Here is a 20,363-nt window from a genome sequence, read left to right as displayed (position 1 = left end):
TCTCCTATATGTTAATCTTTTCCTAACATGTACTGCCTGCAGTGTGTCATTGGGCATAGTACATGAATCTCCATCCAGTGTCAAACTTTTCAAAAAATAGGGAAGGGAGAGAACTCTCCCGAGGCGTTAATCACACCCGAAACTACCTTTCCCGAGCACTCGGTGCGAAGCCGGGTTTCGTTACCTTGGCAGTGAGGTGCTGGGTGCGGGCACCGACCCGCCCCGGCTCCAAGTGGGAGACCTGACACAAAGCCGGGCGGGGCAAGGCTCGGCTGGGCCCCGCCCCGGGAGACCGATCCAGTTTCAGTGCCGCGGGCGGTGTGCGCGCTCTTCCGGTGGCGGAGCAGGTGAGGGGGGTCCGAGGGGTGGGGCCCACGTGACAGGGGCGGGGCTCGGCGGCCCGGCAGGTGAGCGTGTGGGGAAAGGGGGTCTTCGGCCCCTCTCGGCGCTCGCCGGGCCCCTCGGAGCTCCCCGGATCCGCGGCGCTCGCTGAGCAGTCAGTCCCGCCATAACCTGCGGCTGAGGCCGGACGCCGGCGCGGTAAGAGGTGAGGGTCTGCGGGGAAAGCAGGGTCGGGGGGTCAGAAGAGCCCCTTGTCCAATGTGGGCTCAGTCAGGGGACACAGGTGCGCGCGCGTCGCCGCCGTTCTTCCGGGCGCGGTGATCCTGGTCATTTGGACCCGGCAGTCTGCGCCGGCTTAGTTCCGGCCACTTTGGGGCGGAATCTCCAAAGACTAAGTGGGTTTTCACTCAGACGCCGAGACGGAGCACTCAGGCGGGTGGGCAGAAGACTGAACGAGATGGGTGGGACCGGGCGCCGAGCTGGCTCGGCAGAGACCCGAGCAAAGATGCTTAGTGACCCGCGGCACTCACGCGTGGGTGAAGCTCAAACCCTCAAGGCCTTTCCCAACCTCCTGGAAGCTCCAAAACATCCGAAATCTTCCCCTTTCTTGGGTCCAGCAAAACTTTAAAGCCCGCTAAAGCTGTGATTCTGTTTGTGTAAAGGTGACCAATCTCATTCCTGTGACATTTTGCTGGAGGGGAATCCATTTCTCCTCCCACCGCCTTGGCTGTCCCAGTTATGTGTCCCAACGGAATGGAGTCAGGGTCCTGGGCTTGGACAAAACGAAGACCACTCTGCCTCAGATGCTGAATTTTAAGTGGGCTCCCAATGACACCCTGAAAGATCTGAGGGATATCCAGATATTTAAGATGTGCTAAAATACAGATGACCGTTCCCTTTCTAAAATCACATATTTTGCTATTCTACAATTCTTCAAATTTTTTTTTTACTTTTCATTTAAACACTGATAAAGTGGTCTAATTTAAATAAGCCACTTTTCACAGGTGAAGATAAATCCATTACAGTGAAGCACACTTTTTTTTTTACCAGTGAATTAAATTAAGTAATGGAGTATCCTTTAAATGCATATATAGCATAGATATTGAGGGAAATGATCTGATGTCTGGGATTTGCTTCAAAGTAATCTATTGGCAGAGGGAATAAGGTAGTAGGTATAGATGAAACAAGATGGATCATAAATTGATCATTATTGAAGCTGGTTGAGGGATACGTAAGGCTTCATAACACTATTCTTTCCCCTTTTTATGTTTGAAATTTTCTATAATAAAAAAAGTTTAATTCCCTATATCTAGAATTTGACCACTTCTTGCTACTACCATGGCCCACTAGATTATTTTGGTGGCCTCATAGCCAGTCTCCCTGTTTTCACACTTGTCTCCTGGAGTGTACTCTCAATACAGCCACAGAATGATCCTATTAAAACAAGTCAGATGGTGTTACTCCTCCACTCAGAATTCTCCAGTGGCTTCTCATCTCACTCCCAGTAAAAGCCAAAATCCTTTCCAATGGCTTTCAAGGCCCTAATGATTCAGATGGCCTCAATTCTACTATTCACCCTCTCTGCTATTGCCGTGCTGGCCTCCACGCCTTAATAGTTCTCCAACGTGCCAGGCACTCAAGGCTTTTGCATTAGCAGCTCCACCTGTGTGGAATACTTGCCCCTGATACCTGCCTGGCTTCCTCCACCTCCTTCATTTCTGTATTCAGAGGTCACGTTCTCTGTGAAGACTTCCCTGGTTGTTCTATTTAAAATTTAACACCCAATAATATTGAATGTCAACTGTAATTGAAAAATAAAAAATAACAGTAAATAAAATTGTAACACCCTGTCCACAATGCACTCCTTATCCCCTTTCTTAACTTTGTTCCTTTGCATCTGATATATTTCACTTCCCTTATCTATCATCTGTTAACCCCCCCCACACACACACACACACACTGGAATATAAGCTCCACAAAGGCAGAGATTTTAGTTAGCTTCATTCACTGATACACCTTCAGCATGGTACGCAGCACTGATAAACCTGGTACATGGCAGGTGCTCGGTAAATATTTGTTGAATGATTGGTCTTCATTTTACAAAGTAAAATAAAACAAAACCTTAGGAATTTCTAAATTGTTTAACACCATAAATGTGGGATCATCCATTCAAATCTTGATACCACCTTTATAGTGCCAGGTACAAAGTCACGTGCCCAATGAGTCTTCAAGTAAAGACACACGTATAAGCAATTTGAGGGAGAAATTCATGTGCTTTAAACCTAGGAGTTACATTAGCAGGTGGTTTCCTTCTTTTTGTACATGTGTCCAGGTCATTGATTTCATGAAGGAGGTCAACAGGTTTAGTAAAAGTCCTCTTTCTATGCTTTATTTTTTTAGGTGGATTGAATACCCTCTAGGATACCTCCTGAGTCTCCATAGCAACAGCAAGTCACCTTTAGATAATTGCTCTGGAAAGAGGGATATACATGATCATTGCTGCTGTTCTGTGCTGTATAATACTTTTGGGGAATCTTTACCTTTGGTGATTTTTTTTATCCGAGAAATCAATTTTTAAAATCGAATATTAAGTGTTAACGTTTAGAGGGGGAGAAGCAGCTCCCCTAAACTGACTTTCCTGATTTAGGAAGGAAAGGGGCTCTTCATTCCCTGTGTTTAATAGGCTGCTTCTCTGGGGCTGTTCATTCCAAAGCAGATTTGAGTTAATAAAAATGAAGAGTATTTGCTGACCCATCAAATTTGGTATGCTCAAACTCTTAAATATTTTTATTTAGCTGTTTGAGGAAAGGACTCTGCTTGGAATGAGGTAGCATCCTGTCTTGTTAAAATTTATGTTAAATAGTCTTATTTTTGTTTTTTACATTTTGTTGCTTATAGGGCTCATAGATAAATTAGACTTACAACTTTTAATTCAGAGCTAAGATTTAAAATTTTGATTGCCCTTCAAATCATATAGAATGATGACTATATCCCTGGCTAACATAATTGTTACATATGTTTAAACATTTATGTTGTCATTTTTATATATCATAATAATTAACATGATCATATTGGTTTCCTAAATATGGTCATTTGCTACTAAGTAAGTAAAATCGGCATCATTGAAATAATAAATTGCTAAGCATAAGTGATAACTCTAATCTTGGCCACAGGTGTAGAAATCACAAATGTCGACAAACGATGGAAGATCCAGGAATCGGGACAGGCACCATGATGAGGTCTCAGGGGACTTGGCCTATCAAGATGGCACCATAAGAACCCTCCAGACTCTTCATGACAGTGAGCTGGCTGTGAGCGCTGATCCTTTGCCACCACCCCCTCTCCCATTACAGCCACCATTCGGCCCCGACTTCTACTCAAGTGACACAGAGGAACCGGCCATAGCACCAGATCTCAAACCCGTGAGGCGCTTTGTCCCCGAGTCCTGGAAGAACTTCTTCAGAGGGAAGAAAAAGGACCCAGAATGGGATAAGCCAGTGTCGGACATCAGATATATCTCCGATGGAGTGGAATGCTCACCTCCAGCCTCTCCAGTAAGACCAAACCACCGTTCACCCTCCAACTCCGGCCAAGATACTTGTGGAGGGTCAGAAGGAACCTATAATTCCCGGAAAGAGGTGGAAGCGATGCTTCCCCAGGATCCCTATGGATCTCTAGGCCGACACACACAAACAGCTCGAACGTACAGCGAGAAGGTGGAGGAGTATAACCTGAGGTATTCCTACATGAAGTCGTGGGCAGGCCTGCTGAGAATTCTGGGTGTGGTGGAGCTGCTCCTGGGGGCCGGCGTCTTTGCTTGTGTCACAGCTTACATTCACAAGGACAGCGAGTGGTATAACATGTTTGGATATTCACCATCTAACGCCATGGGAGGCATTGGTGGCCTGGGCAGTATATATGGGGGCTCTTACTACAGTGGCCCCAAAACCCCTTTTGTACTTGTGGTTGCTGCTTTAGCTTGGATCACCACCCTTATTATTCTGGTTCTTGGCATGTCCATGTATTATCAGACCATTCTTTTGGACTCTAACTGGTGGCCCCTAACTGAATTTGGAATTAACGTTGCCTTGTTTATTTTGTATATGGCTGCAGCCATAGTCTATGTGAATGATATCAACCGAGGTGGACTGTGCTACTATCCAATATTTAATACTCCAGTGAATGCGATGTTCTGCCGGGTGGAAGGAGGACAAATAGCAGCAATGATCTTCTTGTTTGTCACCATGATTGTCTACCTCATTAGTGCTTTGGTTTGCCTAAAGTTATGGAGGCATGAGGCAGCTCGGAGACATAGGGAGTACATGCAACAACAGGAGGTAAGGAATGTCACAGTCTTTCATTTTTTAATGTCTTTTCTGTTATTTACTCCCTTGTTAAATATGTATAGTTCTCAAAACAAAGATTTTATAGAAGTCTTTTTTGTTTGTTTGTTATGATCTGAAATTCAACAGTCCTAGCTCAGAATCTGACATGCTATGACTGAGATAATGCATTCTAGTGTGTTACTGTTGTCTAACATTGCAAATAGACATGAGATGTGTAATATATAGTTTGTTGGCTGCATTATTAAGTCTTTCTGATGCTTAAGGGGAAAACACAGCTACTGAATTGCCGCAAAGAAGAAGAATAACATATTCAGTAAATTAAGTGTCTCATCGTTACAGTTTGAGAACAATCTTGATTCTTTAGTATGGTAAGACAATTAAAAAAACATAATTTTTCAGTTAGAGGAGGAAAGTGCTCGTTTAAATCTGTTATGATGTGCCACACTTTTTTCCACAAGTAAGTCAAGCAAGAATATGAACCACATTTGATTTTTTTTTTTTTTAATTATTGAGAGGGCAGGTTGTAATCAACATACATTGTGAAAACTTGCCCAGGCATTTTGATGTTTTATCCTTATTTTAGCCAGATGAGTGTTCCAGAATTAGAATGGGAGCCATACACTTGATTTTATTTCTAGGAGTTAACTAATTAAGTATAAGAAGGAGAAGGAGGAGAAGGAAGAGGAGGAGAATTAATATTAATATTAATATTAATCATACCTAGAGGATGAGACTATATATAAGCCCTATTTAAAATTATTTTATTTGAATGATAGCAAAAATGTTATTGTGAAATATATGTTCTAGTAACTTCATTGTACCCTGAAACAAGTTAATGTTTTGCTTTCTTCTGAGGAGTATGTAATAGTATTTCCTATGCCACTGAAATTCTCCGTATCACCTTAATTTTTTTCTTAATTTTAAGTCAACTGTATCATGCATCTTTCTTTCCCCATGTTTCCAAAGACCTCCTAGATACTGTCTAATTTCACATGGTGTATATTGGGCAAAATTACAGGTAAAAATGAAACTCTGTCCTTACTTAATAACCTATTTATTCACTGACGTAGCTACAGAGGGTGCCAAAAAATGTATACATATTTTAAGAAAGGAAAAAGCTGTATTACAATTGTAATAATATATACCGATAACAAAAGATGAATACAAGTCATGTGTGTACATTTTTTTGGCACCTCAGTATTTTGTTTTTAATCTTTTGCAAGAATCTTATGCATAACAACAACAGAAAAACTTGACTCAGTTTATAACAAGTACCTTAGGTGTTACATGGAGAACCTCAACATGTTTCAATGTGACTCACAAAATATACTTATCTTACTAGAACTCGACATAGAGTCAAGTTATTTCTAAAAGTTCTCTCGGCATGTTAAGCATATTTCTTTAAATTTACATCTGTGTATACAAAGTAGAGAACTTTAAATTCCAATCAGTGTCAAATCTAGATAGAGAAACACACACATCCTCATAATTTTATGTAACTTTAATAACAACAGAGTTCTTAATGTCATTTCAAAATTCTGCATGACTATGACTGCAATTATCAACATAATGCTTTCATATTTATTTTCCCTTTTTCAACAAAAACTTGTTTCTATCAGACTTTTTGTAATGGTTGATTAGATTTGAATCATCTCTGATGTTGGAGATTGCGCTGGTTTGTGTGTTGCTGTAACTTTCTAAAAGTTAGAAGATGTAATGACCTGTGGCTTTTTCCTATTAATTTTCTACTGTAACTGTCCCAGACTCTTTAACTCTGCAAGGCATTGGGAGCCAAGAATAAATAAAATCTCTAGGTAATTTGAAGCAACTCACCAAACAGTCTGTACCATCTCCATATTCCCAACAATGCTCTCTCCTCCTAATTCATAGGGAATTCCAGTTATCCCTCCTCTGGTTCCCCACTGGCCATCAAAACATGGCCAAAAGAGTAGAAGGAACATCTGGCAAATAGAGAATCAACCTCTATAAAATTGAGATTGGGCTATAAATGCAAATGGATGAAAGTATATGCAAAGTAGCATCACACGCCTTTGAAAAATCATTTTAACTCTTTTTCAGATAAGTGAGCTATCATTGCCATCAAAAAGGAGAATGGTAAGAATAAAGTTCACATTATAATTTATCTCTAGATTTGTTAAACACTTTTCTCTCTTATCTATAAATCTACAGAGGAGATCATCTGTCTGTGTAAAGGTATCTATTACATTAAGTTCATAATAGTACTTGCAGTTTTTTTCCTAATACTAAAAGGACCAAATTAGACAAGGCTATTTATAGCTTCTTTAATTTTGTTACATGAAAGCTTATGCAAGTGAACTGTTGGTTCTCCTGATGTTTAAATTTTAATTTATTAAAAATGGCGGTAATTCTCCCAAATTTTTTTTCAGTCTCTTTCAAGTTCTTTGCAGTTTTTTTCTGTCCTCACTTTGCTCTCAGGTGCCAAATTTTGTTGTCCCAAGAAAGAAATTCCTATTCTATGATTTACTAACTGTGTCACAGTCGGGAAGGTATTTTAACATACAGTTCCTTGGTCTTCATCTGTAAGATTGGAATAATAATAATTTCTACCCCACAAGATTGCTGAGAGCATTAAATGAGATGCTGTTATTATAATTATTTACATATATGTAATAATTTAATACATTTTAGTTGTATTAAATCCTAAATTATTTAGAGTCCTAAAATAATGTTCACTGATTTTACCTCATTGAAAAGTTCTTTTTTAAGATATTGGGTATTCTTTCTAAGTATAAGTTGAGAATCCAACTCATGGTTTTATTTGTTTCTTTGAAAAGAGAGTATATTCACTTGGTTCAAAAATCAAAAGACTCTCTAATGCAAAGTCTTCTCTTACCTCCTGCACTGTGGCTTCCCAGTTTTCCTGCTTGGAAGCAACCAGAGTTACCAGTGTCTTGTATTTCCTTTAGAAATGTGTTATATATATATTCACTCTCCTCCCCCTTTTATACAAATGGTAGATTACCATATACAATTATGTTCCTTATTTTTTCCACTTTAACAATACATTTCTAAGATGTTTCCTTATTAGTACACGAAAAACTTATGTATTCTCTTTTTACAACTACATAGTATTGCATTGTATGGATGTACCATAATTCATTTAACCATAAATTAACATTTAGGTTGTTTTCAATCTTCCACTATTAAAAACAATACTGTAGTATAATATTGAATGTCAACTATAATTGAAAAATAAAAAACAATGTTACAGTAAATAACCTTAAGCATATATGTATATACTTGTACATACTTCCATTAATATATTTTGATTGCCAGATTACCCAGTAGAAGTTTTACCAGTTTCCACTCCCAACAGCACGACAGGCTTCCTCACCCCTTGATCAACATAGTGTATTAGGAAATTTGTTGACATTTGTCAATCTGATAGGTGAAAACTGTATCTCATGTAGTTATAATTTGCATTTCTCTTATCAGGCGTGAGGTTGAGCATTTTTCATATGTTGTGTTTGCATTTTCTTCTCTTAACTGTCATATACTGTCCAATTTTTTTATTGGATTGCTAATTTGCAGAAGTACTTTGTTAAGTGCCTACATTTTGAAAAATACCTTTTATGAGGTTCTTTTTAACTTTATTCTCTATAACGTGCAAATACTATTTGAAAATATTCTGTTCATGCCGAAATAGGGGTTTATGAAGTGGGTGAACAGTCTTTCCAAGGGATCATGATTAATTCATCAGTGTCATTATTAATTCATTCATTGAGCAAACATGTACCAGTTAGGCTGTAGGCCAGTGACATGAATACTACAAGGAGTATCATCACCGTTACTATACAGGGGCTTACAAATCTAGTGAAAAAGGAAAACATACACAAAAAATTAGTAGAGTGTGATAATGTGTGTGTGCTTGTGTGTGTGTGTGTGTGTGTGTGTGTGTACTGAGAGAAGGGCACAAGCACCGAGAACTACGAAATTTTAAAAATTTGCTTAAAGATTTGTATTTCTCTGATGTTTCCTAGAGAAATGAATTTATGGATGATAATGTCTCAAACTTAGCATTGTTAATTGGTCATCTTTGAGGATTTACAATTTGCCACTTCTTTTTAAAGAGTCAGTTGTATTAAATTATTTCTGAGATGTATGTGAAATCATGTGAATTGCAGCTGAGATGGCTCAACTGCTTTTCTGGGATGATGTTGGGTATTCATAAATCTTTAGCTATCAAGAGATACCTGCCCGGTGCTGACTGACCAGGTATGGGACAAATGAGACTTTTATTAGCTGGTCTACAGACCTATACACTTTAAACCTTATTCATAGAATTAGAGAGATACTACTGTAGTGTGTGCATGTGGCTTTTTTGTTTGTTTGTTTGTTTGTTTTGTACTTTGTTTTAACTTCCTGATTCTCTGTGTTTTAGTTAGTTTTATTTTCATTTATTTATTCAACATTTATTGCTGTCAAGATATACGTTTCAGTTAGACTTGTTGTAACTCAGTGGTACTAACAACCAGAGTAAGCTGAATGGATGCTCACCTTTAAGCTATCTAAAATATATATATCAGACATACCTGAAAGGGATAGTAGTAGTTGCCTTTAGGAGGGTACCTCACTAACTGCAGGGGGACAGGGTAAAGGGAGACTTTTCATTATGTACCCCTTTGGACGTTTTGAATTATAATATCATGTGTATGTATTACCTATTTAAAAATTATTTAAAGGTTTAAAAAATTAATAAATACTCATTTCAAATATTGAGATAATTGATACAAGGCTGATGTTTAAATAACACAGGCCCTTTATTTGAGATTTAAGTACAACCTCCCTCACATTCCCTCTGAGCTGCCTTCCAGTATTAGTACAGAGACACGAGTGAGTTTGACTAGATGCAGAGAGCAGTCTTCCCACATGGGAGTCATCATGAGCGTGGCATTGGCGGGTCATCGCCAATACTCTTACTCACAATCACCAGTATTGCCTTAATCCATTGGTACGTCCTGCTGTCTCAAAGGGACTGGCTAGGAAACTCATAAATTCCACCCTGGCCAGGAATGAATCGCAGCCCCATAAGAGTCCTAAAATAATGTTCACTGTATGGAAAAAGTTGAGTTTAAAGGACCTTTGGTTTAGAAGCTATATCAGGATTAGAAAGACTGTTTATAATGGAAAGGGGGCCTAAAATCTTATATAGGAGGTTTGACAATTAATTTCTCGAACTTGTTGCAGTGATGTTGCTAACCTTGTTTTATATGAGAGGGATTATTCATGATGAATTTGTACCAACTGGACAGTTAACCAAGTTTACTATTTGGAAGTGCTGAAAAGGCTGCATGAAAAAGTTAGATGACCTGAACTTTTTGCCAACAATTCGTGGCTCTTGCATCATGACAATGCACCAGCTCACACAACACTGTCTGTGAGGGAGTTTTTAGCCAGTAAGCAAATGACTGTATTGGAACACCCTCCTACTCACCTGATCTGATCCCCAGTGACGTCTTCCTTTTCCTGAAGATAAAGGAAATATTGAAAGGAAGACATTTTGATGACATTCAGGACATCAAGAGTAATACGATGACAGCTCTGATGGCCATTCTAGGAGTTCCAAAATTGCTTTGAAGGGTGGACTAGGCCCTGGCGTGGGTGCATAGCTTCCCAAGGGGAATACTTTGAAGGTGACCTTAGTGATATTCAGCAGTGAGGTTTGTAGCACTTTTTCTAGGATGAATTCGCAAACGTAATTGTCAGACCTCATATGAGGAAATTCACTTTCTAAAAGTTGACTCTTGTTAACAAGTGATACCAAAATCTGATCTCAGAGTTAGCAAGTCACAGTGCTAACATTAGGAAATATGTTTGAGGACGTCCTCAGGGGCAGAAGTAAAGAATCTGTTTGCTTTGTGGGGGTATAGGCGGTGACACCGGCTGGACAGGGCTGTGTCGCTGAGCTGCGTGTGGCAATGCTGTGGCAGTGGTGGCCATTCTCGGCTGGGGTGGAATTTATGGGCTTCCTGGTCCGTCCCTTTAAGGCAGTGGGATTTACCAATGGGATTAAGTGCAGAGTTGAGTAAAACATTTGGCTGAATTGGAGGAAGGTGCCTCAAATGATAGAGTGGTCAGTGTCATTGGTGAGAATGTGGCTGAAGCAGGTTCCACATGTGCGACAAGATTAGAAAGATCTGCCAGGGAGTTCTAGGGTACCTCTTTCAGGCCACCCTAGAAGGTTGGGGCCCAGCATGTGTTGTAACGTCCCAGATCCTGAGAGATCCTGGAACTATCATGAATAACCTTAGCAGAGTTGGATCTCCCATTCCTGGGCTTTCTTTTAAGAGCCTGCAATCCAGTTATTTATACTCTTGTACTCTTTCAAGATCTGGGAGCTAAATGCAAAGTCCATCCATCCTGGGAGATGGATGTCTGTGAGTCAACATAATTAGATATATTTTAGAGTCAGACCTCTGTTAGAGGGAATCTCATGACTTAACTGAGGAAACCGTATTAAAAAGGTTGACTCTCCAGCTTCTTATTGGGTATGATTTTCACCTGCTTTCTTCCTAGTCCTTAGTAGGGAAGAGTTGGCAGACTACCACAGGAGAGGCAGTAAAGTGTGATGAAAATAAACTTTGGGGTCAGGCAGATCTTAATTTGAGTACTAGATAAACTGCTTACTAGCTCTGTGACCTTGGGGAACTTACTTACCCTCTCGGAATTTCAGTTTCCTATCATTTGTTTGGGACTATCTAGTAGGCTGTCCCTTCTTATTTTGTATTTTAATGAAAACAATTTGTAAAGAGCAAATAAGATCACTGTAAAAAGAAATAATATACAGACATAAAATAAGATCAGATAGAGACAGAAACAAATTCTCATATGTCCCTAAGTGCTGAGCAGATTTCTTTCCCAAGCTAGAAAAGGCAAAAGCTAATCTGGGCATCAACAGTAAACATACGGGTTTGGGATAAGGAGCCTATGCATCATTCCATTATACACTCAAAGGGAGAGAGAATCCGAATCTGGGCAAGTGCACACTGAAACACAGATCTGGCTCTCGCTCTTTCTAGCCTAACAGCACATTCATTTGAAAAGCTTAGTAATTATATCCAAAGCATTACTTATCCCCATTGCTTAATTACTTTCTCTTGCCTGATAGGAAAGCTTTACTGATACTTACTGACAAGACTAGTTTTTACTAGAAGCAAAGACAGGTCATGAAATCCGGGGCCTTGTGTTTGCAGTCAGGAACACTGGTTAGAGGGGTGTGTACAAGGTTTTTTGCCCGCCCACTCACATTCCTGCTGTTTGGGGCCCAATAGCTAGGCACATGGAGGTGATCTGGTCCCCTTTCTCCTAGCACCGTGGCTGTGAGCTTCTGCTTTTCCTAACCCTCCTTTGTCTAATCCTCTCATCAGGGCTGCACTGTTTGGTGAGTTAAGAGAGCTAGTGGTTTTTAGAATGAGCTAATGCTAGACCAAACCTCAAAGGCAGCCTCAGAGATAGGAAATGAGGGAACAAAGGTTTTTCAAAGCTGCCTGGCAAGATTTTAAAATCCTGTTTTATATTTTGTTTTCAGTGAAGTAAGGGCCCTCCTACGCCACTCTCAGTTTAGTTCAAGGAGTTGAATGCAGCAAGCATGAACTGAAGGCCCAGAGGGCCAGTGGAGGGGAGCTTCCTGCTCTAAGGAGGAATCTCGGTGCCCACGCTTGAGCTCACTTCCCTGCAGCAGTCTGGCCTCCCGCATCTGCCCGCCATGCCCATCACAAACCCATTTCTAGCGTGCTCCCAGAACCTTAGGGAACTTGAGGATTGAATAACATATGGCTAAGTAAACTGGTTTCCTTGTGTTACTCATTTGAAGTATCAGTGAGCCAAAAAGTTCTGGGTTTTAATGGTGGTTTTCCACTTCATAGCTGTGAGACCTTGGAGAATGTACTGAACCTCTCTGAACCTTGCTCCTGTATATGTAAAATGGAAACCCCTCTCCTGGCATCCACCAGCCTCAACTACTTGGGTGGTGTTCTGGGCACTTCCCAATGGGGTCCCCAAACAGTCTTCTCCCAGCCCCAAAACTGCACACCCATCTCAGCCTGCCCGATGGAGGGCGGGTCCACTCGGCCATCCACTCCAACTTCCTTTCTGTTGGCTATTTTGGCTCTTAAGGCCTGTCCCCTATACTTCCTCTCTGGGCCATTTCATCTTATGTTCGTTTCCTCTCTTTCGAATGTACCTTTTTTTTTTTTTACTGAAAAGGCGTCTAGGAGCTCTTCAATTTAGAAACCAGGGTGACTTAAACTACCACCTCCAGCATCCTTGCAGCCTCCTCAGGATATCGCAGGTTAAGGAGACTTCCTTGGGCACATTAAAGACATCCCCGACCTCTCCTCTGGATTGGCTTGCTTTCCTTTCAGATAATGAAAACAACACAGTTCGCTTCCCTTTCTGACCTCCTCCATGGCTGTTTGGAATTGGTTCACCTCAGGTTCCCGTGTCATTTTTTTCTCCTGCCGTTTAAGTGGCCTTGTTCCATTTTTATTCCCTGAATTTCTTATTTTAACTACAGTTTTTATTATTTTAGTTAGTTAGGGTATAAATCCTAAATAAACAAAGTACTTAAGAGCCCACATTTGACATTTCATCATCCGTCTTTGACACACACGATGGGGATTGGAGGGTATTCTACCTATTATTATGTATTTATTCCCACTTCAGTGATTGCCTTTAGCTGTCACAAAACCATTGAGAACAACTTTGTGACTATAAACCATGCAATTCTGAAGTGAAATGTTAATTGCTGTTTTCATTTTTCTTCTTCCTGCCCTTCTCTCCATTTTCTCCTACAAATAAAATCGGGTTGTTTTTTTTTTTTTTCCTTCTGCCTCTGTTTATAAACAAATCCTCTTTTTGTCGCTAACTATAGTGTGAAATGGCCATCGGTGGTGACAGACAGAGAGACCAAGAAGTTCATTTCAAAGAACTGAGAGCAACAAAAATGAAAACTGAAGTGCTTAGTGGACACATCCCCTCAGGCCACATTCCTAAACCCATCGTGTTGCCGGACTACGTGGCGTGAGTATCCGTCTAAATCCTTTTCAGGGTAGCAATTGAGAGATTCCATTTGGGCTTTTCATTTTCCTGTCTCTCTCCAAGTGAATCCTCTCTGCTTAAAATCATTTATATTGGAGCAATTCTTTGTTACCTGAGTTGAAGCTACACTGTGGTCAGTAAGGAGTAAGCTAAGCCGGTTTCCCCTTCAGCTTGTTTGAGTGAAAAAGTTACAACTTTCTTTTTTTTTCCCCCACAGAAAATACCCTGTGATTCAGACGGAAGATGAACGAGAACGCTATAAAGCTGTGTTCCAAGACCAGTTTTCCGAGTACAAAGAGCTCTCCGCAGAAGTTCAGGCCGTCCTGAGGAAGTTTGATGAGCTGGATGCAGTGATGAGCCGACTGCCGCATCATCCGGGCAGCCAGCAGGTCAGTGCCTGCAGCTGCCTAGGGGGAGTGCTGAGCATTAAGAAAGGGGAAAATCTGACCTTTTTTGAAATGTAGAGAAGCCATAACCATCTGTGACAGCTGTCTGTGTCTAGGAAAGTATATATATTTCTCCTTAGGCCCATATTAATTGGGCATCTTTGTTTCGACCATGTACTTTTAAGTGTACATTTAATTCAGCTGTAATTATGAGCTATCTGAGCCAAATGCGTAGAGTAGTGACATTTTCCCAATCCTGGAGCAATGGGATAGTGTTGGCTGAGTGACACTAGTAGCAGGAAGCAGGAAAAATCCAGCAAATACTGCAGGTCAAGGGTCAGTTAGTATCATTTGGAAAACAAGCAAGGTCCACAGGTCCAAGGAGGGCGACCAAGTTTAGTGGCCCTCAAATGAATGCAGGAAAGAATGAGTAGGCCCCAGAATCTGGATCAGCTCAGATTGGGAAGAGCGAGCTGGTTGACAGACTAAGATGCTGAAAAACCCAACCGTGACATGTAGTCTTTGAGCCTAGAGCCAGTGGTCTCTGGTTTGTAGGCTTTGTATGATAGGGCAAGGGCTGAGCCATGTGTGTCTACAGTTGGAGGTGAGGGAGTCATGATTACAGTAGGGGCCGAGAGACTGAGTCCTCCCATGACATCTCCACACAATGTCAACCATAGTCATGTCCTCTGTTGTTTTTGGTTTTTTGTTTTGTTTTATTGGGTTTTTGTTTTTTTGTTTTATTGGGGAAGGGGAACAGGACTTTATTGGGGAACAGTGTGGACTTCCAGGACTTTTTTCCAAGTCAAGTTGTTGTCCCTTCAATCTTAGTTGTGGAGGGTGCCGTTCAGCTTCAAGTTGTTGTCCTTTTCAGTCCTAGTTGTGGAGGGCGCAGCTCAGCTCCAGGTCCAGTTGCCGTTGCTAATTGCAGGGGGCACAGCCCACCATTCCTTGCGGGAGTCGAGGAATCTAACTGGCAACCTTGTGGTTGAGAGCCCGCGCTCCAACCAACAACTGAGCCATCCGGGAGGCAGCTCAGCTCAAGGTGCCGTGTTCAATCTTTAGTTGCAGGGGGCAGAGCCCACCATCCTTTGTGGGACTCGAGGAGTTGAACTGGCATCCTTGTGGTTGAGAGCCCACTGGCCCATGTGGGAATCGAACTGGCAGCCTTCGGAGTTAGGAGCACAGAGCTCTAACCACCTGAGCCACCAGGCCAGCCCTGTCCTCTGTTTTTTAACGTGGTATGGCAAATAAGCAGCCACATGACAGGGCCAACTACAGTTAGTCTCGGTATCTCTTCCAGTTGTTTCTATCTAAAGTAGAAATACTCATTGTATCACAATAGTTCACTTCTCATCAGCAGTGGGCCAGCTTTGCTCTGGGCAGGAGTCTGCCACTAAGGCTCATTCATTTCCCAGCATGTCCCCAGGGAGCTGTGTCAAAGCCTAGGGGGCCTGCTTGGAGGCACAGTTTCTCTCACAAACCTGGTTGTGCACCCTTGAAAAATCAAACAATCATATGACTTTTCTAAGCCGATGAAATAGGAACATTGCTCAAAATAATCCCTCCGGTCTTCATCCTCTTAAATTCAGTTCCTCTGGCAGACTCGAGGCGAGGTTTTGCAGCTCTCCCTTCTGCCCGAGGCTCCAGCACAGCAGCCCTGGGCCCAAGCAGTGAGTTCAGGACCCGTTCAGACAGATGGCAGCTGAACCACCAGCTTTATCGTGCTGCTAGCAGCAGTCAGGACACAAATTTTGACACTCATGATCTTAGTATGTAAAAGGCATTGATGAATTAAAATGTATTGGGAGAAAGATGGAGGTAAATGATGGAAAATGTTCTCAGGGGAAGCTTTCAGAACTATAAATTGTTACGTTTTATTTATGAGGTTTACAGTGTCTGACAGTCTCTATAGCATAGGTTTACATAGATAAATGAAGGCATTCCTTTAGTCATCTGTGGATAGATTGTTCAACCCCTTAACAAATTTCTTATTATTGCAAAACTTAGAATAAAGTTAGAAGGAACCTCATATTAGTGATTTTCAAAAGTTGGATAGTCTCAACCTCTTAATCCCAAAACCTAATAACATGAAAGTACCTAATAACATAATAACTTTCCAACGGGGATGAAAATGATATTTAATAATAGCTAATGTTGTGGTCATTATGTGGTGAGCGTTTTATAAGGATCATTTCAAATAAGTGAACCTTCTCACCACCCTATGAGGTAGTTGCAGTTATTATTTCCATTTTACCAACAAGAAAACTGAGTCTTGGAGAGGGTGAAGAGCTTGCCCAAGTCACACAGCTGGCAGGCAGTGGCGCTGGCACTCGGTTCTGGTTTCATGCAGGCAGGGTCCTTTCTCCTTGCTTACCCCTGGGTCCCAGTAAGCCCTCACATACTCGTCCAGTGAATTGAATTTTTGTGTATGAATATTTTCATTATAGTCTTAGTTAAAAATTGGTTTTTGTTCTAATCCCCAGTGTACTTGAGACATTCTTGAGATAGGATTTGAGTGAATGCAACTGTTTTAACTCCAGTATACAATATACTATTTTTAGGAACATGAGAGAATTTCACGAATCCATGAAGAGTTTAAGAAAAAAAAGAAGGTGAGTAAAACCATTTTCTTCTTCAAAGCATATTCTTATCCAAGTACAATGGTAACAACTGACAGACTTTAGATTCTTTTAGCTAAAGTAGTTCTTTTTTTTAATTCTTAAGCTGCTGCTTGTTAGGGAACAGGGCTGACTGCCGGACACACCTTTTCTTCTCATCTCTGCTCTGGTTACATTCTATGTCCTGATTTAGCCACCCAGGGAAATGAGCACAAATATAAAACCCTTCACCCACATTTCCTTCAGAAAGATTAAGTTATTTTGCATGTTTCTAACTCCATCTTTAGTTACACAAATCAGTAGAGACTGGAGAGAGCGTTCATTAAATGTTTCTGTACTTACTTACTTTTTATATATTTTAAACTACTGAAGTTAAAGGTGCCTCAGCTCTTTGTGTCTCCCAATTTTGCTGTGAACCTAAAACTATTCTCAAAAATAAAGTCTACTAAAAACATTGTGGATAACTTAACTGTTACTCTTATTTAGGCAGATTTTGAAATCTGCTATGAAGGGTCATTTTCTGGGCGATCATGTCTGTTTGTGTGTTCTTTGCTGAGGAAGCAGAGGCTGACATAACAACTATGTTTCTTTTCCAGGATCCTACCTTTCTGGAAAAAAAAGAACGCTGTGATTATCTAAAGAATAAACTTTCTCACATAAAGCAAAGAATTCAAGAATATGATAAAGTAATGAATTGGGATGTGCAAGGTTATTCTTAAACCTTATTTGAAACTACTTTTTTAATAACAAACTTAACTATTTATTTACTGGGGTTTTGTTTTGTTTTTTTTTTTATGTTTGTCTCTGTGATAGAGAAGCAAGTGTTTCCTGAATCAGACTCTAGTTGGTTTAGCTGGTATGCAATCTTAAAACAGTATAATTTCACTCCAGACATTTCAAAACAAATTCAAATTTACTGAGGGCCTTTACTGAGAATGAAAGAGATCCTGTAGTCATCTGTGTACAATTTACATTCATCTTGTTGAAATTAAAAGTGATTTAGAGACCTTATCCTTGTGGTATGATGAGCAAGTAGAATATCAATTCTGGTGCCGAGAATGTGTCAATTCTGGTGCTGTAGAATATCAATTTTTTCTTTTTACTCAGGCCAGTTCCTTAGATTTTTCTAGGACAAACTTCATAGCCAAAGGTGTCATTTTTTTCCTTGAAAGGGGTTTGAATCCAACATGAACATTTTCAAGCCCTATGATCTTGGGGCAAGTTGCTTAATCTCTCTGTACCTCCATTTCCTCATCTGTAAAATGGGGCTAATAATAGTACCTACCTCATAGGGTGTTATGAGGATAAAATGAGTTAGTATTTGTGAAGTACTTACAACAGAGTCTGGCACATTATAAGCACCACATCAGTGTTTGTAGAATCTGTAGAAGTGTTTGAAATGAATAAACTACCTAGCATACGTGTTAAGTCCAGAGGAAAGGTCCTTGATGAGCAGGTCCAGCCAGCTTACCAAAAGGCCATGTGTCTCGTGACTTTCTTTTTTGTCTGTTAATAACTCTAACCACACATAGCCTTAAGCAGATGCTTCCCTGTGGTTCTTTGCCCCTTGGGGTCCAACACAGCCTTCCCATCTTTAATCAGTATCACTGTCCATATATATCTCCACATCCCCACAGCCCAGCCATTCCTGTGTACATCACATCACACAGAAGGCTGTGTAAACGGTGTTGCCTTCCCCATCCTGTTTGGATATCCGTCCTTGGGCCCCATGGCGTTCCATTTACTTAGAATCTTCGTTTCACTTACTGGGCTGTTTCATTTTCCCAAGGATTATCTTGGCTTTGGGCTTTATTCATGAGAAATGTTTTTATTAGTATGAACAATGAACTGCCTAAAAAATGTTTTTTAAAAATCATTGCTACTGGATCCTATTCAGCAGCATCTATCTTGTAGATAATTTCCCAGGTGTAGAAATACAATTTCTGGTTAATAGCGCTGCCATTCAAACAATTGATGTTCAAAGAAATTTTCTACAGTGATGAAACCAAAGAAAAAACTGTGAACAAGCAGACAGTTAAAAGGGTGTTGGTTACTGAATGAACTTCCTAGTTTTTCTTTGTCAGTGAAATCTTATTTAGTGTTTGTTGTTAATATTTTAATTCCATGGTTCTCAGACTATGCTTAGGGCCCTAAGAGGTGACACCTAGGGAAGTATGAGGCCCTCCCTGGAAGCCCCCCAACTAAAACAACTAGAAAACTTTCTGTATTATGTATTGGGGCCCCATGATAACGTTTCACTTAAGAGGACCAATGCTTTGGGAAAAAAGATGAAATAATATTATTTTGATAGCCTGTAAAGAGTTAGATTAATATTGAAATGAAGTGTTAAGGAAATCTAACTTTGTACAACTTTATTTTGCTACAACTGTAAATGTTACTCTTTGAAAACCGATATTGTAACACTGATTTTTAAATTTTTTATGTCAATATCTAGGCATATTAAAGTTTTAGTTACCTATTGTTTTGCTTTTCTAGAATTTCTGTGTTGACTGGGCATGTTCTTGAAAATATTTTTCATTATCAGAAAATAAACCAGAAAGTCATTGAAAACCTGTAGGTCATGACATTCAGGTGACTATTTCCTCCTCCCCCATTATTTGTAAGAATTCAAATTCAAGGCTACTGTGTTGGTTTCATCAGGCTGCCGTAACATACTATGTTTCCCCGAAAATAAGACCTAGCTGGACAGTCAGCTCTAATGCGGCTTTTGAAGCAAAAATTAATATAAGACCCAGTATTATATTACATTATATTATATTAATTATATTATTATATATTATATTAATTATATTATTATATACTATATTATATTAATTATATTATTATATAAGACCCGGTCTTATAGTAAAATAGGACCAGGTCTTATATTAATTTTTGCTCCAAAAGACGCATTAGAGCTGATTGTCCAGCTAGGTCTTACTTTCGGGGAAACACGGTAGTACCACAAGCTGAATTGGTTTAAAACAACAGAAATTTATTGTGTCTCAGTTCTGCAAGCTACAAGTCTAAAATCAGGGTGTCAGTAGGGCCAAGCTCCCTCTGAAACCTGTAGAGGAATCCTTTCTACCACCTAACGGTTTGCCGGCAATCTTTGGTGTCCCTGTCCTGTATATGTATCACCCAAATCTTGTCTTCACAGGGCCGTCTTCTTAGAAGGACACCAGTCATATTGGATTAGGACCCTCCCTTTCTACTACTGGATTTCCCCGAAAATAAGACCTAGCCAGACAATCAGCTCTAATGCATCTTTTGGAGCAAAAATTAATATAAGACACGGTCTTATATAAGACCCGGTATTATGATATGATATGATATGATATGATATGATATGATATGATATGATATGATATGATGATATGATATGATAACCTGGTCTTATATACCCGGTCTTACCCGGTGTTATGTTATGTTATGGTATGGTATGGTATGTTATGTTATCTTTTAAACACCCAGTCTCAAATTATAGTAAAATAAGACCGGGTCTTATATTAATATTTACTCCAAAACACACATTAGAGCTGATTGTCCAGCTAGGTGTTATTTTCGGGGCAATACAGTATGACCTC

At 40.1% G+C, this 20,363-nt stretch overlaps 1 protein-coding gene across 9 annotated transcripts; it reads left to right on the top strand.

Annotated features, from left to right (window-relative positions):
• The first annotated feature begins 223 nt into the window (after nucleotides 1–223).
• MARVELD2 (MARVEL domain containing 2) lies at nucleotides 224–19,353 on the top strand. Of its 9 annotated transcripts, none has more exons than XM_074328870.1 (8): nucleotides 312–347; nucleotides 2,743–2,789; nucleotides 3,516–4,679; nucleotides 6,768–6,803; nucleotides 13,603–13,751; nucleotides 13,987–14,158; nucleotides 16,720–16,770; nucleotides 17,373–19,353. In XM_074328870.1, exons 3-8 carry the CDS (start codon nucleotides 3,531–3,533, stop codon nucleotides 17,493–17,495), a joined length of 1,680 nt encoding a protein of 559 aa, XP_074184971.1. In that variant the 5' UTR covers nucleotides 312–347; nucleotides 2,743–2,789; nucleotides 3,516–3,530; the 3' UTR covers nucleotides 17,496–19,353. The 9 variants fall into 9 exon arrangements, with proteins under 9 accessions (XP_019583618.2, XP_074184971.1, XP_074184970.1 ...); XM_074328869.1 differs by lacking the exon at nucleotides 312–347 and adding an exon at nucleotides 362–540; XM_074328866.1 differs by lacking the exon at nucleotides 312–347 and adding an exon at nucleotides 362–547.
• Nucleotides 19,354–20,363: the final 1,010 nt, after the last annotated feature.

The sequence above is a fragment of the Rhinolophus sinicus genome, linkage group LG03 (genome assembly GCF_036562045.2).
Source record: "Rhinolophus sinicus isolate RSC01 linkage group LG03, ASM3656204v1, whole genome shotgun sequence".
Taxonomy (NCBI): Eukaryota; Metazoa; Chordata; class Mammalia; order Chiroptera; family Rhinolophidae; genus Rhinolophus; species Rhinolophus sinicus.
Note: the sequence above shows the minus strand (reverse complement) of the source record. Positions and strands in the feature narration are given on the sequence as shown.

Coding starts and splice junctions, on each gene's coding strand:
- MARVELD2 (XM_019728059.2), top strand. CDS start 3,531: ATGTCGACAAACGATGGAAGATCCAGGAATCGGGACAGGCACCATGAT. Junction 4,680..6,767: donor AGTACATGCAACAACAGGAG/GTAAGGAATGTC, acceptor ACTCTTTTTCAG/ATAAGTGAGCTATCATTGCC. Junction 13,752..13,986: donor GTGTTGCCGGACTACGTGGC/GTGAGTATCCGT, acceptor TTTCCCCCACAG/AAAATACCCTGTGATTCAGA.